General features: G+C 40.5%; 1 protein-coding gene across 1 annotated transcript in view; it reads right to left on the bottom strand.

Annotated features, from left to right (window-relative positions):
* Positions 1-15,735, bottom strand: part of DCX (doublecortin) — a 114,283-nt gene extending 98,548 nt beyond the window's left edge. Inside the window, 6 exon segments of the mRNA XM_033201367.1 lie at positions 5,492-5,529; positions 5,532-5,831; positions 14,801-14,833; positions 14,836-14,871; positions 14,874-15,184; positions 15,515-15,735. Coding sequence (XP_033057258.1) covers positions 5,492-5,529; positions 5,532-5,831; positions 14,801-14,833; positions 14,836-14,871; positions 14,874-15,184; positions 15,515-15,735 — 939 coding nt within the window.
* Positions 15,736-19,209: the final 3,474 nt, after the last annotated feature.

The following is a 19,209-nucleotide window of genomic DNA, read 5'->3' as shown; positions in this document are numbered from 1 at the left end:
CTTAAGTGAAGGCCGATGATAAATGACCTCCCTCTTGGTGCATAATTTATGCCCACGTGGCCTTTTCTAATGAGCCCAATGTTGACTGACAGGGTCATAACACTAGGAGAAGAGAGAGGTTGACTCTGAGAGAGCTGGAGGCCAGGGAGTATAAATAAGATGAGATATTACTGGGGAAAGCAGAGATAACAGGGAAGAGAAAACTGGCTATGTAGGCAAACGAAAAACACGCCTACCTTGGTAAGTGCACTCAACGTTTCCAAGGTTAAATCCAATCTGTCTTCCTGTGTTTCCTGCAATTGCCTTTGTGCTTACAGCACCCAGTTCTTTTGTGTGGCAACGTGGAAAGGGCAAGTCTTTCCTAGAATACTAACCAGCAATTGAAACATCCTTCATGCTCTCATCTGTGTATTATGCATCAACCATTTCCTTAAAACCCCTGTACTAGTTTCCAAGGCTATGGATAATCTTGGAATTGGCTTAAACCTCTCCTCTGTTATTCTGAGACCTGTAATCCCAGGTCCAAGTATTCAGTGCTATAAAGGTACAGACAAAACATAAAATAAATCCATCTAATTGAAATTGACCTAACAAAGCTAGAACGAGCACTAAAGGCCATACTTATGCCTTAGGCATGTATATTGAAGCAATAGTGAATCTTTTCTTGCACAGATTCTGGGTGTGGACAAAACTGAATCTAGAGATGTCAATCAGTGTAGCATGAAAATGGACGATGTGAAGACCAGCTGCACCCCTGTGTATGAGGCCAAAAAGCTGAAAGTCTATTATTAAAGCTCTGCAATTAATTTTCAGGCCAGGACATGTATCTATTAAACTACTACTATCATGTGAACCAGAATTGGGTCCTAGTTTTTATGTATCCATGACTTTTATGCATGAAAATCAATGTGTACTTTAGTTATGGAAATTAGTAATTGGATAATTTTGTCAACATTCTACAACCACTCCAGCTGCCAAGGAATCAAAAGAACACTTTTCACCTGCAAGTGAACTCACATGTCTCACCATCCAATCCTCTATCATGTCCTCTTTGACCTCTTAGAAATCTATTTTAATCCCTGGGAGTAGCCAGAGCCCTACCAACTACTTCTTACACAATATTAATAACTTCTTATTGAGGTGAGGAATCAACTGGGGTGTCTTCCTACTAGTAGTGGTTGGCTTTCCTGTCTACACAGACCACAAATATCTCAGAGGCAAGAGGTCAGGAAACCAATCTTCCATAACATCAAACATAAGCCCTAAAAAGATCAAGGGCTCTAAAAGACAATCCAAACAAAATAAAACAGAACGAAATGAGCCATGTCTGCAGATTGCTTGTCAATCAGTGTAAGCCAATCAGTCAAATGGTACACACAATTACAGAAGCAACAATAAATTTGCAATAACCAACTGGGCTCTTTTAGCTGATCATTATTTATACGAAGAGGGAAAACCACTTGGTTTGGTCGATTTGGAATCCATTTATAGTGAACACTGAAATCAAGCGACGGCCTTGATTTCACGAACAAATCACTCCATAACAAATAGCCTTGACCATACTTTGTTCTTTTCAACTAAGTGCCTTGTGTCATGTGTAGCCAAAAACAGGCATTGGAATCTCATCCAAGCAAGTCAAGCTCTTGCAATACATGTGACTTTGGTCTCCACGAAAAGGATTATATTCGCAAGCGTACGAATACCCACTAATAAAGTAATTGACAGGTGTTAACATTATAGCTGTCATCACCAGACCTGGGAAATGAGCTGAGCTCCAAAATTTTGAATTTGGCAACAACTTTCACTATACCCAGCATCTATTTTGTAATTAGTAGGTTTGTCCATGTACCCCCAAATTTTATTTAATGTTCTTTCTGTAACAAAACAACAATGTTTAATTTGTGGTTACACTGTGCATACCAATCTTACCATTAAAGTTACGGTAGTTAGTTCCTAATCATCAGTGTTTTATGTAAACAACATTTTCTGTTTTTTTTTTTTTTTTTTTTTTTTTTTTTTGAGGTGGAGTCTCGCTCTGTCGCCCAGGCTGGAGTGCAGTGGCACCATCTCAGCTCACTGCCAGCTCCACCTCCCGGTTCCCACCATTCTCCTGCCTCAGCCTCCCAAGTAGCTGGGACTACAGGCGCCTGCCACCACGCCTGGCTAATTTTTTGTATTTTTAGTAGAGGCGGGGTTTCACTGTGTTAGCCAGGATGGTCTCCATCTCCTGACCTCGTGATTCGCCCACCTCGGCCTCCCAAAGTGCTGGGATTGTAGGCGTGAGCCACCGTGTCCGGCCTATGTAAACAACATTTTCTAGTGCACTCTGTGTGTGTGTGTGTGTGTGTGTATACATACATATACATATATGTATGTGTGGGTTTGTGTGTATGTTTCATTAAAAATGTTTGTGGTTAAGTAGGATTGGGATGGATTTCCTTGCTGTAGAACTTCTCAGAGCATCAATGAGCCAATGAGCACTGTGAATCTCTAAGAATGGCACATGATTTGCAGCATTTCACAACCTTATTTGCCCACAGAATTCTTTTTGGAGAGCTTTTTGAGGTGGGGACATGGAGACATTTCTCCTTAGAATGTATTTAGGGAAATGCTTTAAATGCCTGCCCTCAGTGACTTCCAAGTAAACCACCAGTTAGAAATCACCTGGGTGGAATATGCACTCCTTTGGAAGCCCCCTATCTCTTCTGAAAGACCTAAGGATAACGTCCGGGGAATTGAAAGAAGAAGGGTCCTCAAAACATCTACCTGGCCTTGAGAGAATCTGTTTATGTCAGTCCATTCAATCAACAAACATTTCTAGAGCATCCATAATATACCAGGAGCTGAGCATTAATTTTTAAAAAAAGGTTAGGACTGCTTTTACCCTCCTTAGTAGAGACAGAAATTTTCAAAGATAAAGTGACATTTGAACCAGGTCTTATAAGATAACCTCCATGGGTCAGGGTGGGCAGAGGAAGACGTTTTAAAGAAAGGGAACATATATACAGAGGTACAGATGCCTGAAAGGGCATTGTTCAGATCCACTGGGCACTGCTCTATTTCTCTATATAAATGTCATATCATATACTGGCATTTTGTAATGTGTTCCCCAAAGAAAGGGAACTGATGCATAAAGGAGTTTGAGACAGCTTGCCACTCTGCATGACCTGCTGAAGGACAAAACCCTGTGCATCACTGGACTGGAGCTTGCTTCCCTAGAAGATGGAGGTGTCCCTTTATATATTATTTGGAACAAAATCAGAATGCCAAGGCATGGTGTATATTCACAAATGTTGGAAATTTATAATAAGAATGACAGAGATAAAGTAGGGGGAAGAGGCTAGGCGTGGTGGCTTATGCCTATAATCATAGCACTTTGGAAGGCCAAAGTGGGCAGATTGCCTTAGCTCGGGAGTTCGAGACCAGCCTGGCCAACACAGTGAAACCCCGTTTCTACTAAAATACAAAAAATTAGTCAGGTGTTGCAGCGTGCATCTGTAGTCCCAGCTACTTGGGAGGCTGAGGCAGGAGAATTGCTTGAACCCGGGAGGCAGAGGTTGCAGTGAGCCGAATTCACACCACTGCACTCCACCTGGGTGACAGAGTGAGGCTCTGTCTCCAAAAGTAAATAAATAAATAAATAAGTGAGAGAAAGAGAACTAACATTTATTAATATACAAAAATTGCCAAAAATCTCATTTAATGATGAATTGTATGCATATATATATATATATATATCCATGTGTCAATTTACAAAGTGCTTTCATATCCATTATTTGATTTGATCCTCATAAAAGCCCTGTGAGCATGGTCAGGGCAGGTGTGATCAGTCCTTTTGTACAGAGGAGGAGCATGAGGTTCAGGACAGTTAAGTGGTTAAGTGACAATATCAAGACTAGAGTCCAAATCTTCTTAATCCCAGTCTTATGTTTTTGATTTCCATATTTCTATATTACTTCACAAGGCTGAAGGCACAAGGAATCAGATTTATGCCTAATATAAAGAAACTCTAAAAATCACAGCTGTTGAACAGTGAAATAGGCTGCCTTATAGTCTTATAGAGTGATTGTAGAGGATATCCATGCCTTAGGTGGAATATTAAATGTCATGGCTTCTAAAGTCATTTTCAACTCTGTGATCCAATGATTCCAAACTTTATATGTCCTATTTCTCTGAGATGAGGTTTTGGCAATCAGGCCTATACTTAGACAGCTCCTGTTTATTACATACATACATGGTGCTTAGAAGATAGATACTCGTAGAGAAATGCTTGGGAATTGGAGATTTTCCCAACATCACAGACAAACCCATTGCTTTGGTACAACAAACACAAGTCAGGTATAACCAATGCATCCAGGTAGCTCTCAGGTCACAAAATAATGGGAAACAAAAGCCACATATTTCTCAAAATTGTGAAGTACACAGTACATGGGTGGATTTCCCCTGAAACTTAAAATCTTGGAGCACACATTATTATCAGAAATTATAGGAGGAGGCACGGGTCTGCATTTGAACACTCATCAGTAACTTTGATATATAGTGAATCCGCCTTTTTAGAATCTATATAGTTGTTTAAACACCAAAGGCATTTTAAGAGGTAGAATATACGGACTGATTCTAATCCACACTTGTCTTTTCTGATGGGAGACCAGGATTCTCTTTAGAGCCAACAGAACCAGCTACTGTTCCAATTCCCTTGGAACATTTTTGTTGTATATTTACAGCTCCCTATGCTCAGAGAATGGTGCATCTGTCTGATGGAGACGCCTGGCTGCATTCTTTCCCAGATATTAATATAGGTGGCACTTTAGTAGTATAACCAATGACATGAAGAACCTGATTTGGAGGGGGAACAGATGGCAGCATCTTTCTTGGGCTAATTTTAGGATCCTGAAATAGTCCCTTTCTCACACAAACCATCAGTGGAACCAAATTAAGACAGCTATGTCATATGGAAAAGAGAAGAGAATAAATATGGTTTAGTGTGAGGCAAAGACAACGAGCCAGAGGCTTCAGTACTTTCCCCACATCTGACTTCTTTCAGAGCATATGAAAGTCACTTCAACTTCCTTTTATCAAAATTGATGCTGAGCACCAATGTGAGGGTATCTAAAAGTAACGAATGGGCAAATATCATTTCAGTCACGTGTATTGAACAATAAAGAATGCATCATATAATAGCTAAATTCATATTCATAAGAATTCATAGAACCTAGATTCTAACACATCTTTCATAGCAGATAAAGAAGGTGAGGCTAAGTGACCATTCTGCAAGGTAAATCAGAAGCAGATTGAATTTCAGAGCCTCAGATTCCTGATTCATTGTTTTGCCTGCTGAAAATACATTTTCTCCAAATGAAGCACATAATATCAGGTTGTGATGATGAGATGTGGAGGAAGAGTCCATCTACAAGAAACGATATTTTAGGTGTAACATGATCATGTAAGAATTTAGAAAAAAATGAGAAAAGTACTTTGAAAAAGTACCTACCTGTTTTCCATCCAGAGTGTAGAGTTTTTTGACAACGCGGTCTCCAGTTTGATGGCTTCCGTGATATCAGTGAGAACTTGCTCAAAAGAGTGGGCTGTCTTCTTGTTCAGAAGCACACGCACAGCCTTCCGAGGCTTCACCCCACTGCGGATGATGGTAACCAGCTTGGGGCGCACAAAGTCCTTGTTCTCCCTGGCCTGCGCACTGTTGCTGCTAGCCAAGGACTGGGGGGCTTTCATATTGGCAGATGTTTTTACGTTGACAGACCAGTTGGGATTGACATTCTTGGTGTACTCCACCTTTTTGAAGAAGTTGTCTGAGGAACAGACATAGCTTTCCCCTAAGGCAAGAAATAAGTGATTAGGTGATTAGTTTAATAGCAGATATATGGATTATTCTAACTAAACAAATACACACTGACACTGGATTGGAACTTTTCAATAAATGGTGATATTAACCAAACTTACGTGCAATTCCTAATTGGGCTAAAAACTTGGCTCATCCAAATTCAAGAGTAATTCTCAAAACATCCTTCAATATAATGGCACACCTAGTTGAAGAACTCTGTAAAGCTAAGCATTCTAAGGACAAGAGCATATCTAAATTTAATATAACAAGTGGAGTTCCAAGTTTGATACGGTTTTTTTTGGAATTTAAACATTTATGTTAGTTTCTAGGATGTTTAGCTTTCAGGGGCATTGCTGGAGCATTTTTAACATCTCTATTTCTTAAAATCCTTGTCCTATTTTTGGACTCAAAGTCCCATCCCTTTGTTATATTATGAACCAAGGAAAACTTTCAAATTTAAAATATTTTTATGCCAAGTTAAAATGAACCAAGTAACCTTGTATATCAGGCATACATACATACTTGATAAGAAACCAGATCGTCCTTTGCACAGAGTATATGGCCAAGTATGGAATATTGAATGTGAAATGTGTGTGCATATGTTGAATGTTTATACGTGTGTATAAGTGTGTCCTCTACTCCTTACACTACACTAGGTAGAGAAACTGTCTAAATAACAACCTGTACATATAAACACCTTAGCTCTTGCTTGAAAAATACTCTCCTGTTTCTACCACTCACCCTTCATCTTTCCATCCTCTCAAAGGATGCACATAGATCTGTGTATTCAGGGTCATCTTCACCAGTGCTCACCCTTGGCTGCCACAAGTAATGAGGTAAAGAAGTGAGAATACGTTATACAGCCTGATTTATGGATTGGAAGGATCTAGTGTAATTTTCACATTTACCTTGGGCTACAGGAAATGACTAATATAGCCGAAGAAATGCAGGGATCAGAGGAAAGAGGAAGGGATTGGACACCTGGGACTATGAGCTGAAGAAAATAGGAAGAGAGATAGGCTCAGCCTTGGGGAGAGAATATTGGAAAAGGTTGAATTCATTGAGTAAAACACATTAGCCTCAAGGTATCTAGAAGTTCATTGAGAGGTTGAGCTGCAGAAACAGTGTGATTTAATCAGGCTTAAGTTTTCGGTAATAACCCTAAATAAATAAATAAACCCTAGCCAGTGCACAGAAAGCATTAAACACAATTATAGTCTGATGGCTCTCCTTTGGTCTCAGCAGGAGAACTGCATTCAGAAACACCAGGCTGATAATTCACTCCCTTTGCAAATATTTATTGCTTTGCCATAGCACCAAATCCTTTAAGACATGTTAATGAATAAATTTCTCAGTAATGCTAAGAGAAGTTTCAGTCAAAATCTCTAGGGTACCTTTGAGGACATTTGTGTGTGTGTGTGTGTGTGTGTGTGTGTGTGTGTGTGTAGGGAGAAGGTAAGTGGCATCCAACATAAGCAAAGTGGCTTCCAAAGCTGCCCTTAGTCCCAGAGTTCTATCTTGACAAGGGGACAAAGGGATGATTTAAGTGAGGATAGGCACCCTTACTCACTTGGTGCATACATGGACACCCAGGATGAGATGGTCAACACCCCAGCCAAGAGAAGCTCTGATTTCTCTGACTCCCTTGCTGGTTAATTCAACTGAACCCAAGTGATTACAGGCTGGGGTCTTTAATTTTTGACTTAAAAGGATGAAGGAAGGGGCCTTTTTAGTGTCTCCATATATTCACAGCCAATAACCCCCATAACCCTAGAAATGGTCTCTTGACTTAGCAGTTCACCAGATTCATTGCCACCTTGCAGGAGGTCACTGCCTTCGAGTCAGATGTTTTCCATAACTTGTCATGTACTTTAAAACTGTCAGACAACTGGTGGTGTGGAAATGTGAAGCTATATATTTATGATTTCACTCATCCAGTCTCCTCTGGAGAGTCAGCTGTGTAGCCCTATTAGGACTTTGGACTTTTTTGCTCCCATCTCTTAAACCTCTTAAGCCTCTGAAGTATGAGTATGATTAACCATCTCCAGATGAAAATGAACATGATGACTGACAGTTAAAGTATCACATAGCACCCAAGAACTTTCCAGAGGCCCAGCCCTCAGCCAGATCTATGTTGAGCACCTTCCAGTGGTACATTTTAGTCACTCCACTCTCTCGTTGGGCTGAATATGGAGTAATGGAAAAAGCGCAGCTGATGTGATGTCAGTCAGAATGGGGTCCCCAACACTTCCTAGTTGTGCACTCTAACCTCCCTTCGCTTCAGTTTCTTCTTTGCAAAGCAAGGGTGATAATAAGAACACCTACCTTGTGGGGTTGTTGTGGGGCACAAATCAGATGATGGATAAAAAGTGCTCAACCCATGGCCAGGCGCGGCAGCACATGCCTGTCATCCTGGCACTTTGGGAGGCTGAGGCAGGTGGATCGCTTGAGATCAGAAGTTCAAGACCAGCCTTGGCAACATGGTGAAACCCCATTTCTACTAAAAACACAAAAATTAGCTGGGCGTGGTGGCACATGCCTGTAATCCCAGATACTGGGGAGGCTGAGGCAGGAGAATCGCTTGAACCCGGGAGGCAGAGGTTGCAGTGAGCCAAGATCATAGCACTGCACTCTACCCTGGGTGACAGAGACAGTGAGACTCCGTCTCAAAATAAAATAAAATAAAATAAAAATGCTGATCCCAGAACCTGGAGCATAGTAAGTACTTGATAAATTTCTATTATTACTAAGCCCCTAATCTTACGGAATAGAGGAGAGAACAAGAAGGAAAGAGCAAAGAGGAAAAAGAGGAAGAAATTCCTGAGAGAAAGAGACTAAAAAGAGGAATAGAAACTGAAGAGAAAAAACAAGAGAAGGTATCAAGGGCAACCATCTAGGAACTGAACTGTGAGTACAATATGACATGAGCACTGCTGGGGACCTGTGATTCAAGGATAAGATTTCCTGCTGGTCGGGAGGAGGCTTCCAGTTGTGGCAAATGCCAAATATAGGAGATTTATGCTAACACCCAGCAAAGCCGCTGCTGCCACAGCAGGGCCACTGAGGGCAGGATATTTATTATTGTCAAGAGTGATGACTCAGGAGTCACACAGACCTGGATTCAAATATCAACTAGGCACTTAAAAGCTGTGTGACCTCAGGGAAATCACTTAATCTCTCTGAGTCTCAGCTTTGCCATCTCTAAAGCAAAGATAATGCACTAGGTGACACCTGAGTCCCTTCTAGGTCCAAGAGTCTATAAGAAGGAATCTTCTTCTCTTCCATCTCAAACAGGCTTGAGAAAGCAAAGCTGTTAGGATAATTAAATGTTAAGAAAATAGCTGCCCACCTCCAAGGACTCTCCACTTCTATGCTAGAAAGACATCAAATGCGCTTCTTTGCTAGACTAAGACTTCCTTGTTCTGATTTTGCCAGCATTTTCAATGTCTGCTGCCAGAACTCAGTGCCTCCTGCACATCCTGCTGCCTGGCACTTGGAGCTGGATGAGGTGTGTCACACCTTTACACAGCTGGGTTCCCATCCTGCCACAGCTTCCAAGGGCTATTTCCTACCAGTTGGGGGCCTAGAGGGAAAGCTGGCTTCAGAGCCAAGCAGGGTGCAAATTGGCTGGAACTAAAAACCGGCTTTAGGGTAAGGGGGTAAGGAGTGAAATCATGGAAGCACAGCTGAAAGGGCAGAAATGAAACAAGCTGTGGGCTCGAGATGATCTAATGTCTACCTCCCTTCTCTTCAAGAAGGCTCCATTTTCAAAAGCATTATATATACATTTGTAGCTTCTCAGCACAAAAGCACTTCTGCCTGGGTTTTCTCCTCTTCTCCAGGACTTCCTGACTCAAGAAGGAATATATTAAATGACACTTTACGGTATTATATTAAAATATTAAATGACATTTGATTATATTATCGTATCTATTAGCAATGCATCCCTCCCAGGTATCTTAAAATTCTTGTGTTTGACAATGTACTCGCTTTAGTAGTTAGAGAATAAATTAGTGAGAAGGTGGATTCATCTCACTGAAACATATGAACTATGGTAAAAGAACTGGATCATAGCCAGTGTGACTACACAGCTCAGATTTTCTAAGACTGTTCCAATTGTAAATATTCTGTCCCGTGGTCTGTGTAATAACTCTTGAATTTGTCTCAATTTGAGTTCAGAAAAACTGGCTAGTCATAAATGATACCCCCAAGGTTGATCTGGATACTTACATACAAGAAAATGAGAAAAGAATTGGACCCGACATAAAGGGAAAGAGAAAGATTCTTGAAAAAAAAAAAAAAAAAAGACATGACAAAAGGAAAACCACCAGTGGATTTTATTCATTGACCTCCTTGGGATACAGCTAATGAGGCCCACATCCTACATGACTTCACTAAGACCCTCGGTGTACCCAAGGACTGTGGGAAAACTGACATCAATAACCTTTGATCCAAAATGCTGCCCTTGATACTTTCTGTATCTAGCAGAAAACTGTAGACTAGAGACACTAGACAAAGGAGTGCCACAAGGCCAGAGTGATTATTAACCAATCATTCTAAACTTTCATGTATTTTTAGGCTAAAGATGTAATAATGTGGCCATTTGAAAACACAGTGAGTTCTATGCTCCATTATTCTTTTAAGATGTAAAAAAAATAAAAATAAAAACAGATTTCTGCATGTCTCAAAACTCCCACCACTTTAGTAAGGTGAATGGAACCATCAAGATTACCCAGTCTAATACCTCCCAAGTCTAAGTGCTCATAAAATCATGTGAGGACATTTGTAAAAACACAAACCCCTGGGGATTCTGATTCAACAGATCTTGGGTGTGGCCCAGGATGTAATATTTTTCTGAAGCTCTGAAAGATTTTGAAAGGCAGCCAGGTTTAGGAACCACTGATCATTACAATCCCTTACTAACATCATTGTCATAATCATATTATTATTATTATTATTTCCATTATTAGTGTTTTTACATCATTAATAATAATAGTACCTGTAGCTATAATTTTACCTTGTCAATGTGTTTCCATATCTATTATTTAAGTTTAACTTTACAACCACCCCAATGGATAGAGAAGGCAGGTGTTACTAGTCCCATTTTGCAATTAAAAATATTACTCACAAGAGATACACAAATGTGGTGGTCTACATATACAATGAAATTTTATTCTTCAACAAAAAGGAATGAAGTGCCCATACATGGACAACATAGATAAAATTTGAAAACATCGTTCTAAGTGAAAGAAGCACAAAAGACCACATAGTATTTGATTCAATTTATATGAAGTGCCCAGAATAGGCAAAAGTGTGGAGACAGAAAGTAGATTAATCATTGTCTAGAGCTGGAGAGATTGAAGAAAATATTCAGTGACAACTAATTGGAATAGTGTTTCTTTTTGAGGAAATGAAAATGGTCCAAATTATGTTATGATGATGGTTGCACCACTTGATAAATCTTCTAAAAATCATTGTATGCTTGAATGGGTAAATGTTATGTTATGCAAATTATACCTTAATACAGTTGTTTGTTTTTTTAAAGAGTTATTTTAAAAATAATTAACATGAGTCACATTAATGATAAGGATAAGTCTATGATCATGTAGCTAAATCAGCTATAAACTAGGATAATTCAAACAATAATAACTACCTTTTATTAAGCACTACTGTGTGCCAGGCAGAGTAATATGCACTTTATATCCACTGTCTTGTTTAATCCTCAGAGCCATTATTCCCACTTTACAGATGACAAACTGAGGCTTAGGGAATCTAGATGGTTTCCTCAAGGTCTTCCAGGCTAGCACTGACAGATCCTGGATTTGAACCAAATCGGAGTCCAAAGACTTCTTTTTTTCATTATAATCTGCTGTTTCTAAGACTAGAACTCAATACACTGATATTTCACGCCGGGAAGTCTAACTGAAAGCAATGTGTATGACTTTTTGATCTTTCGTTCAACCTCTTGTGAAGGGGAACAAAGTCAAAGGACTTCTGTCTCCATTCCCAGATGGGCAGGTCTAAAATATAAAATAGGTGAGAAAAAGACACATTGTCTTCATCCTCCTCATCCCAGTGCCCTTTCCCATTTGGCTCTGTGTCAGTGGGAAAACTGATCACATTCTTAACACTATCCCAGAGATAGCCCTGAATTTTCTTGACTGAATAGGCAGTACTCAGGACTGGAAGGGTATTGAGGTCCACTGTGCCTTGTAGTTGTAGATGACATGTGAACAAATGCAACTGAGCCCTATTCACACTTCACATAGTCCGAGAATTCGCCAAGAAGTACCACTGCACCCGGGAGTGACAGATAAGAGGAGTTCAATCTAATATGACTCAAAGGGAATCAAGGCAATAGAAAGCTGCAGTCTTTTCAAATTACATTTATTGCCTACCTATGTTGAACAGAGATTATCACCAGCCCTCTCGTAATACACCAATACACACACACACACACACACACACACACACACACACACATATCTTGGGAGAAAAATCAATAGTAAAAAATGGATTTGGGGGAAAATTTTGTGCATATCACCTCTCTTATATCAGACACAAGAATATTCTAATACTTGGTCTGAATACAATGTCACTTGGTTCAGTACTCTTTCCTAATGTCTCTTGTGGTCTTTAGAATGTCACAGTCCATGGACATGAGGACATATTGGGTGATACAGGGCGCTTTGTCTGTGAAAGTTTTTATGGAGAAATCCCTGAAATTTGACTGAGATGTGGATTTTACAGTGACAAAAGACAGACACCCTAACAATTACTCTGTTGGACAGCTCCCTCGACCTAGCTTCAAACCCTTCGAGGTTGCCGTGACTCTCCTTTATTTTAAGACAAGCTGGAAACCATCATTCTTAGCAAACTATCACAAGAACAGAAAACCAAACACCGCATGTTCTCACTCATAGGTGGGAATTGAAACATGAGATCACTTGGACTCGGGAAGGGGAACATCACACACCGGGCCTATCATGGGGGGGGGGGGGGAGGGATTGCATTGGGAGTTATACCTGATATAAATGATGAATGATGGGTGCTGACGAGTTGATGGGTGCAGCACACCAACATGGCACAAGTATACATATGTAACAAACCTGCACGTTATGCACATGTACCCTAGAACTTAAAGTATATAATAAAAAAAAAAATTAAAAAAAAAAAAAAAAAGACAAGCACTAGGATGGCCAATCCTTTGATGGTCAGGAAGGGCCTAGGATTAACCTCTGCCTGTCCGTTGAGCACACGATGAAATAATCTAAGCTTCCTGCACATTGCTTTTCAAGGTCATCTATGTAGAAAAATCTCGGCCGGGCACGGTGGCTCACGCCTGTAATCCCAGCACTTTGGGAGGCCGAGGCGAGTGGATCCTGAGGTCAGGAGTTCGAGGCCAGCCTGACCAACATGGAGAAACCCCATCTCTACTAAAAATACAAAATTAGCTGGGCATAGTGGCACATGCCTGTAATCTCAGCTTCTCGGGAGGCTGAGGCAGGAGAATCGCTTGAACCCGGGAGGCAGAGGTTGTGGTGAGCCAAGATCATGCCATTGCACTCTAACCTGGGCAACAAGAGCAAAACTCTGTCAAAGAAAGAAAGAGAGAGAGAGAGAGAGAGAAAGAAACTCGAACTTGAACCCTGAGACTGAGATGCAGCAACCATATGGACGCTGTCTCTTATAAGTAACTGGTCCCAGTCACTTTGCCTGACTACTTGGGCAACAGCAGCTATTTGAGAGAAGTAGGGCCTTGTACAAAGGAAACCCTCATTCTCCTTGTCTGGGAACATAAGAAACTTAGAAGCAGTGAAGCAGAGGCAGGTTTTCCCACATCAAATCCTTTAAGGTGCTATTTCTCCTTCCTTGATAGTTATTTCATAATTTGGTTACTCTAGAGATCTGCCTGCTTTAAACTCACCTTTGCTCAGGGAAAGAAAGGAGTGAGGAGAGTGGGCTGGATAATGGGAAGGGGCTTGAGGAAGAAACACTTAATTATCACCACTCCTTCAGGCTGTTCTTTAAAGCACTGTATTAGGTCAAATTGATCACATGCGTTATATCCACCAATTTAAAAATAGGGAAGCATCCTCAGTATAATTGATTTGATAATATAGAATGTTAAAAATGTGACCCAAGATCTATTTTCTAAATGACCATGAAGAAGACTCTATGGCTGGGTAAGTTCTGGTAAGAGGTGGGATTTTCCCTATTTTGAGGTGGGTACACAGGTTGTTGGGATTTTTGGCAATCTACGTAGAAAATTAGTTGCCATACAAAAATCTAGAAAAGTTATAAGGGATTTAGGTATAGTGAGTCAATTCCTATTCTAATAGGAATGGTCTTTATTAAAATACCAGACATACCTACAGCTTTCTTTGGTATTTCTCCCAACGACCTCAGCCTTAGGGACACACCCTAAAGTAGGCTTTTTAGAAGCAACAGCTGAGCAGTAACCACTTACCTAAAAGAATAATCCTTCGTGAATATGTCCAGGAAATTCTGCTCTTAAGGTGCTTATTTCCAATGAGTTGCAATTCACAAATAATTTCTCAGCAGTTCAAAGAAAAAAATTTGGGCATAATATTTTCTCTGTTAACCCAACCAAATGTCCTTCCTTGTTATACCCGTAATGATTTCATGTTTTGCCTCAATAGTGCTACTCAGAGTTATTATGAACAAAACTAAGTAAATGCTACAATTAAGATTTTCCTTTTTATACCCTGGAAGATAAGCACAATGCATGATCACCACCACTCACACTTCAACCTCAGCAGAGACTGAAGGTGATTACTAATGGTTCTGTTGATGTCTATAGCATTAAGAATTTGAGCATCAATCAACCCGGTGTTTTGAAAAATACATTGCCTAATTTTTTTCAAAGCAACCCAAGAATGTAACCATAATCAATGATACCATCTCCCACCAAGGGCCACCACCCACTATTTAAATTACCTTCCTCCAGTTCATCCATGCTTCCGATCTTCTGGATCCATCAATGGTGTAAATGTAACGCACTCCCTGAGCAGGTTGATGTTGTCAGACAGAGATCGTGTCAGGTCAGCCAGCAAGGCGTCAAAGCTGCGAAAACGGTCAGAGGACACAGCGTACACAATCCCCTTGAAGTAGCGGTCCCCATTGCGGTAGAAACGTACCTTCTTGGCTTTCTTCTCATTACTCAGTGCCTGCAAGGTTCTGGTTCGGTAGAAGCTACAGTGGGCGCTGTGAGTGGGGCTAGGCAACCCATTCATCCGGGAGCCTCGCATGTTCCTGGATGTCTTATCTCTTTCGTCAAAGTGTCCAAAATCAAGTTCCATATTTTGGTGGAACCTCAGAGACCTGAGCGTTGGAGAAAGGGATGGGGGTGAAGAGAAGCAAAAACAAAAAGGGACGGGGAGAGGGAAAAAAGAAGGGATTTCAAATATTAGCCGGATCCTGATCTGCAATCTGCTGCTTGTGAAAAGAACTGGTTGAAAAAAGCCTGTGACCCATCTGCTGCTTGCCCCTGACCTGCAGGAATATTGATCTTAATAGAGAAGAAGGAGGGGCTGGGCGGGGGTGCTGGTGGTTGTGGGGTTGGGAGCAAGAGATAGGAGGGAGGCACTCTTGCACTGTTCCAGACAGAGGAGAGGGGGAGATTTTGAAATAGCTGAAAATCCTGAGACTTACTGACAGTGGCTCCTATCAAATTGTAACTTCGGGCTAAATACATTAAAACTGGCATCTGTTTCCTCACACATGCCCACATGACTAACAGTTGTAAATGAATCCATAGCCTGACAAAATTCCCCTTGAAGAGAACAGAAGGAGCTAGCCAAGGTTAGCATCTCCAGCTTAGGAAGCAGTCTTTGCATCTCAGTACAATGACTATGAAGGGGGAGTGTTTTCATTTTATTCCAAGCCCTCTTTCCTACCCTAATGTGTGCATCCCATCCCCCCAGAATAAACTAAGATTCTCCTTAAAGGGACAGCCTCCAGGGAACAGCCAGTGTCTTTGTGCTATTCATCAAACCCTTTCCCCACCAAGCTGGTGCAGCTATCCGACATTCATAAGAAATAAGCTAGGGGAAAAGGGATTAGAAAAATAAGTTATTTAACAAGTTATTAGCTCTTCTTCCCCGGTACCATTTGTTCACAAAATCCTTTTTTATTTTTTTCCCCAGTTGCTCCACCCCCTCCCCACCGATGCAGCAACACCTCTTAATGGAATAATTTAATTGTTGAAGGATTCACAAATGAGTCTCCGAACAGCATATGGACCTTTAGAAGGAAGCACACCTTTCATTGTTCTGGGTTTCTACCCTAATTGAAGTGACATTTTACCCTCACAGCAGGCAATTCACCCCAAACTCGTATATTGCCCAGGTGCATTAGCTGAGGAAAAGATGGTCATTTGTCAGTTTTTCTTTTCCTCCCTTCTGTTGAACCCCCTCCCCCCCACCAGAACCCCGAACAATCAAAACATGAACCCAAAACAACTGAAGCCCCAAATGCTAGCAAATGTATGACATCCTAAGAGCCAAACTATTAACATGCATCTCACAGATGGAGATAAAAGGACTCACAAAGCAAGCAGGGCTCAGCTGCTACACACTGCCATCAATAATATTTGCAAGGGACCAGGAGGACAGGAAATAAGAAAGACTGATGCCTAATGGGTTTGCCAGGCTGAATTCCCCCTTTTTTCCAATGTCACCATGACCTATGCTGAGCTCAGCATTGTCTCTGTAAGACAACCGCAGTGGTAAGAGACCCCACCTCCTCAAGGCAAGTAGCAAACATTTCCCCAGCATGCAGTAAGGCTTTGCTTTGCTTTAGGATCAGAGGTAGTATTATTCTAAATTAACATCACAGTGAAAACAAAGGAACGTCAAACTCACTTTTCCAAAGGAAAATCCCAGGTAGAAGCTTAGGGAAAAAATCGGATAGAATAAGGCAAAAAAGGAGAAGAGGAGACAGAGAGACAGAGAGAGCAGGCTTTGCCTTGTGCTTTTCCCGTTTGACATCTGTTACATTCTGCTTGAAAATTACTTAAAAGCCCCACTCACCGGTTTTCTGCTGGTTGGGTGGAGATGCTGAGAGAAAGAAAACCAATCTCTCTATGCCTTTGTTGTCTGAGCTCCAAGCAAGAAATTCCTGCCAGGGTGGATAGATGCCTTCTAGGTCCTAGTGCCTTGTCCAGCTTCACCCATGTAACTCAGGCTTAGTGAATCCCCCCAACCTCCTATGATTAATTACATGCTTTTAAAAAAATTCACAGGCTGCATTAACAGCTAAAAAGGTTTCATTTATAACCAACAGGAAATTGCAGGGTAGCAAAAAGATTGCGCAGACAAAATCAGAATGCTCTAATGAGCAATGTGCTAGCCCTTTCTTTTAGAAAACTGGCAATTTCACTTGGCCAAAACCTTGGCCTAATCTGCCTGGGGGCCAGACTCAGACAGCCAATCCAGGCTTCTTAAAATTGTACCTCTCTTCTTTTTACCCTCTTGAGTGGAAAATAATAATAAATAAAATCTGCTCAAGTGTCCAACAACTGCTTTTTTGGTCTTTTTTTTTTTTTATGAAGTCAACAAGTAGACTAAGAGGAGTAGGATAGGAACAAAAAAGGAAAATAATTCTAGAATATTATGGAAGACAGAAGTAAAAACGACACCCCAAACCTTTTAGCCTATTGTAAGAATTTGGTTAATGAAAGGTTAGTGTGGCATTTACCTTTGACAGTTGGAAGTTCAAACCCAACCCAAAGACCTTTCTATGTGTAGTAAATCTGATGGCTACAAAATAATACTAACAGATTTCTCCTCAAACTGCTTATTTGTCACTAACTGACTGCTTTATATAAAATATGTTACAAAAATCTCAAGGAAGCATCCAAATTGAACTAATTAGATCAGGTTGAACTATAAAACAAAAGAGAATGGTGAGAGGTTGAATGGGGTAGGGAGATGCCACCATCTTCATAATTGAGGCTACATGCATCAATATGTAGCAGCCTTGAACTATCATGGTTCTATTTTTGCTTGGTTTCCAGGAAGCTCAGAGCTAATACCATGCTCAGTAACTATTTTATATCTGATTCCTAGTATAATTAACACTTTCTTTTATATAGTGCTGCTGATCTTTTGTATTTAAGCACTTTCTCTGCATGTGTTTTATTGTAAGCTGCAGTCAAGTGGGATAAAAAATGTGATTGTCTTTCTTCTGTGAAAGGTGTTGACTCAGCAAAGCCTGGAGCTGTCTGTTAGTTGAGTGGACAGCCTCAAATGTGCAACTTACCTAGTTAAGTCCCCCCAACAACTTGCTGCTGATTTCTTGGTTACCATACAGGTACCTCAGGGGAATGCATGTGTCTGCCCTGTTTTCCCAATGTGTTACCTTACCTTACCTTGTGGCAATGTCATGAAAAATCAACATTATTCAGGCTAGAGGCAAAGAAAAATCAAGGAATAGGACAGGAAAATATGGAAATTCCAACAAGGTTATGTCTTAAAACTTCTTTCCTGCACATCATAAGCATTCAGTAAATATGTAGCAATTAATTTTGCATCAGAACTCAAAATCATTTTATTTCTGGTGAAGATACAACAATGGATGGGATAATAAAACTTAAACACACGACCATTTGAAATGTATTTTAGAGGAATTTCCTCATCATACAGGCTTTGCATGCTACTGTGGAAGCTGAAAAATGTCTTTATGAGACAGCCTAGGATAAATGACTTTGTTTGCTTTATATATACAGAGAGCAGAGGGAGAGGCAGGATCAATATTTCCTTGTTTGAGATATGTGGGCATTAAAAGGTGTTCCTTAAAAACAGGAAAAACAATTCTGTGGGCAAAAATGTTTGAAAAGTGATGTACTAAACAAAAATAGTTTTGTTTATCATAAAACTTGTCAGGGCCCTTAATATAAACTATAAAATGTGTCTCAAAAAGAAAACAACTTGGTATACAGGGCTTCCACTTATTTTTTAAAGCTCAGAACATTTTGGTTGCCCCAGAACATGCACTAATGTTCTTCAGGGATAAAAAACTTTTGCAAAAATTGGACTAGATTATCTCACAAAGATATTTCTTCTCAAAGAACTCTCAGCTACTTACCAAGACCTTCTTTCTCACTTCTTCAGAGGAAACAGGCCACTGGCAAGAGAAGATCTCAGATGTGAGTCCAGGGGAAAAGTACATCTTTAAATATGGAAGTCAACTTTGAAGGTCAAGGGAAAGTCACGGTTGAGGGCTCAATAGAGGGAAGTGATTTAAGAAAAAGAATAGCAACTCCATGTTGGAAATGTAGCCTTATTACTTACCATGTGCCCTGTACCACAGGCAAGACAGTGAAGGAAACATCCATCACTGCCCCT

Source organism: Trachypithecus francoisi, unplaced genomic scaffold (genome assembly GCF_009764315.1).
Source record: "Trachypithecus francoisi isolate TF-2019V2 unplaced genomic scaffold, Tfra_2.0 Lachesis_group6, whole genome shotgun sequence".
NCBI lineage: Eukaryota > Metazoa > Chordata > Mammalia > Primates > Cercopithecidae > Trachypithecus > Trachypithecus francoisi.
This window is presented reverse-complemented; position numbering and strand designations above follow the sequence as displayed.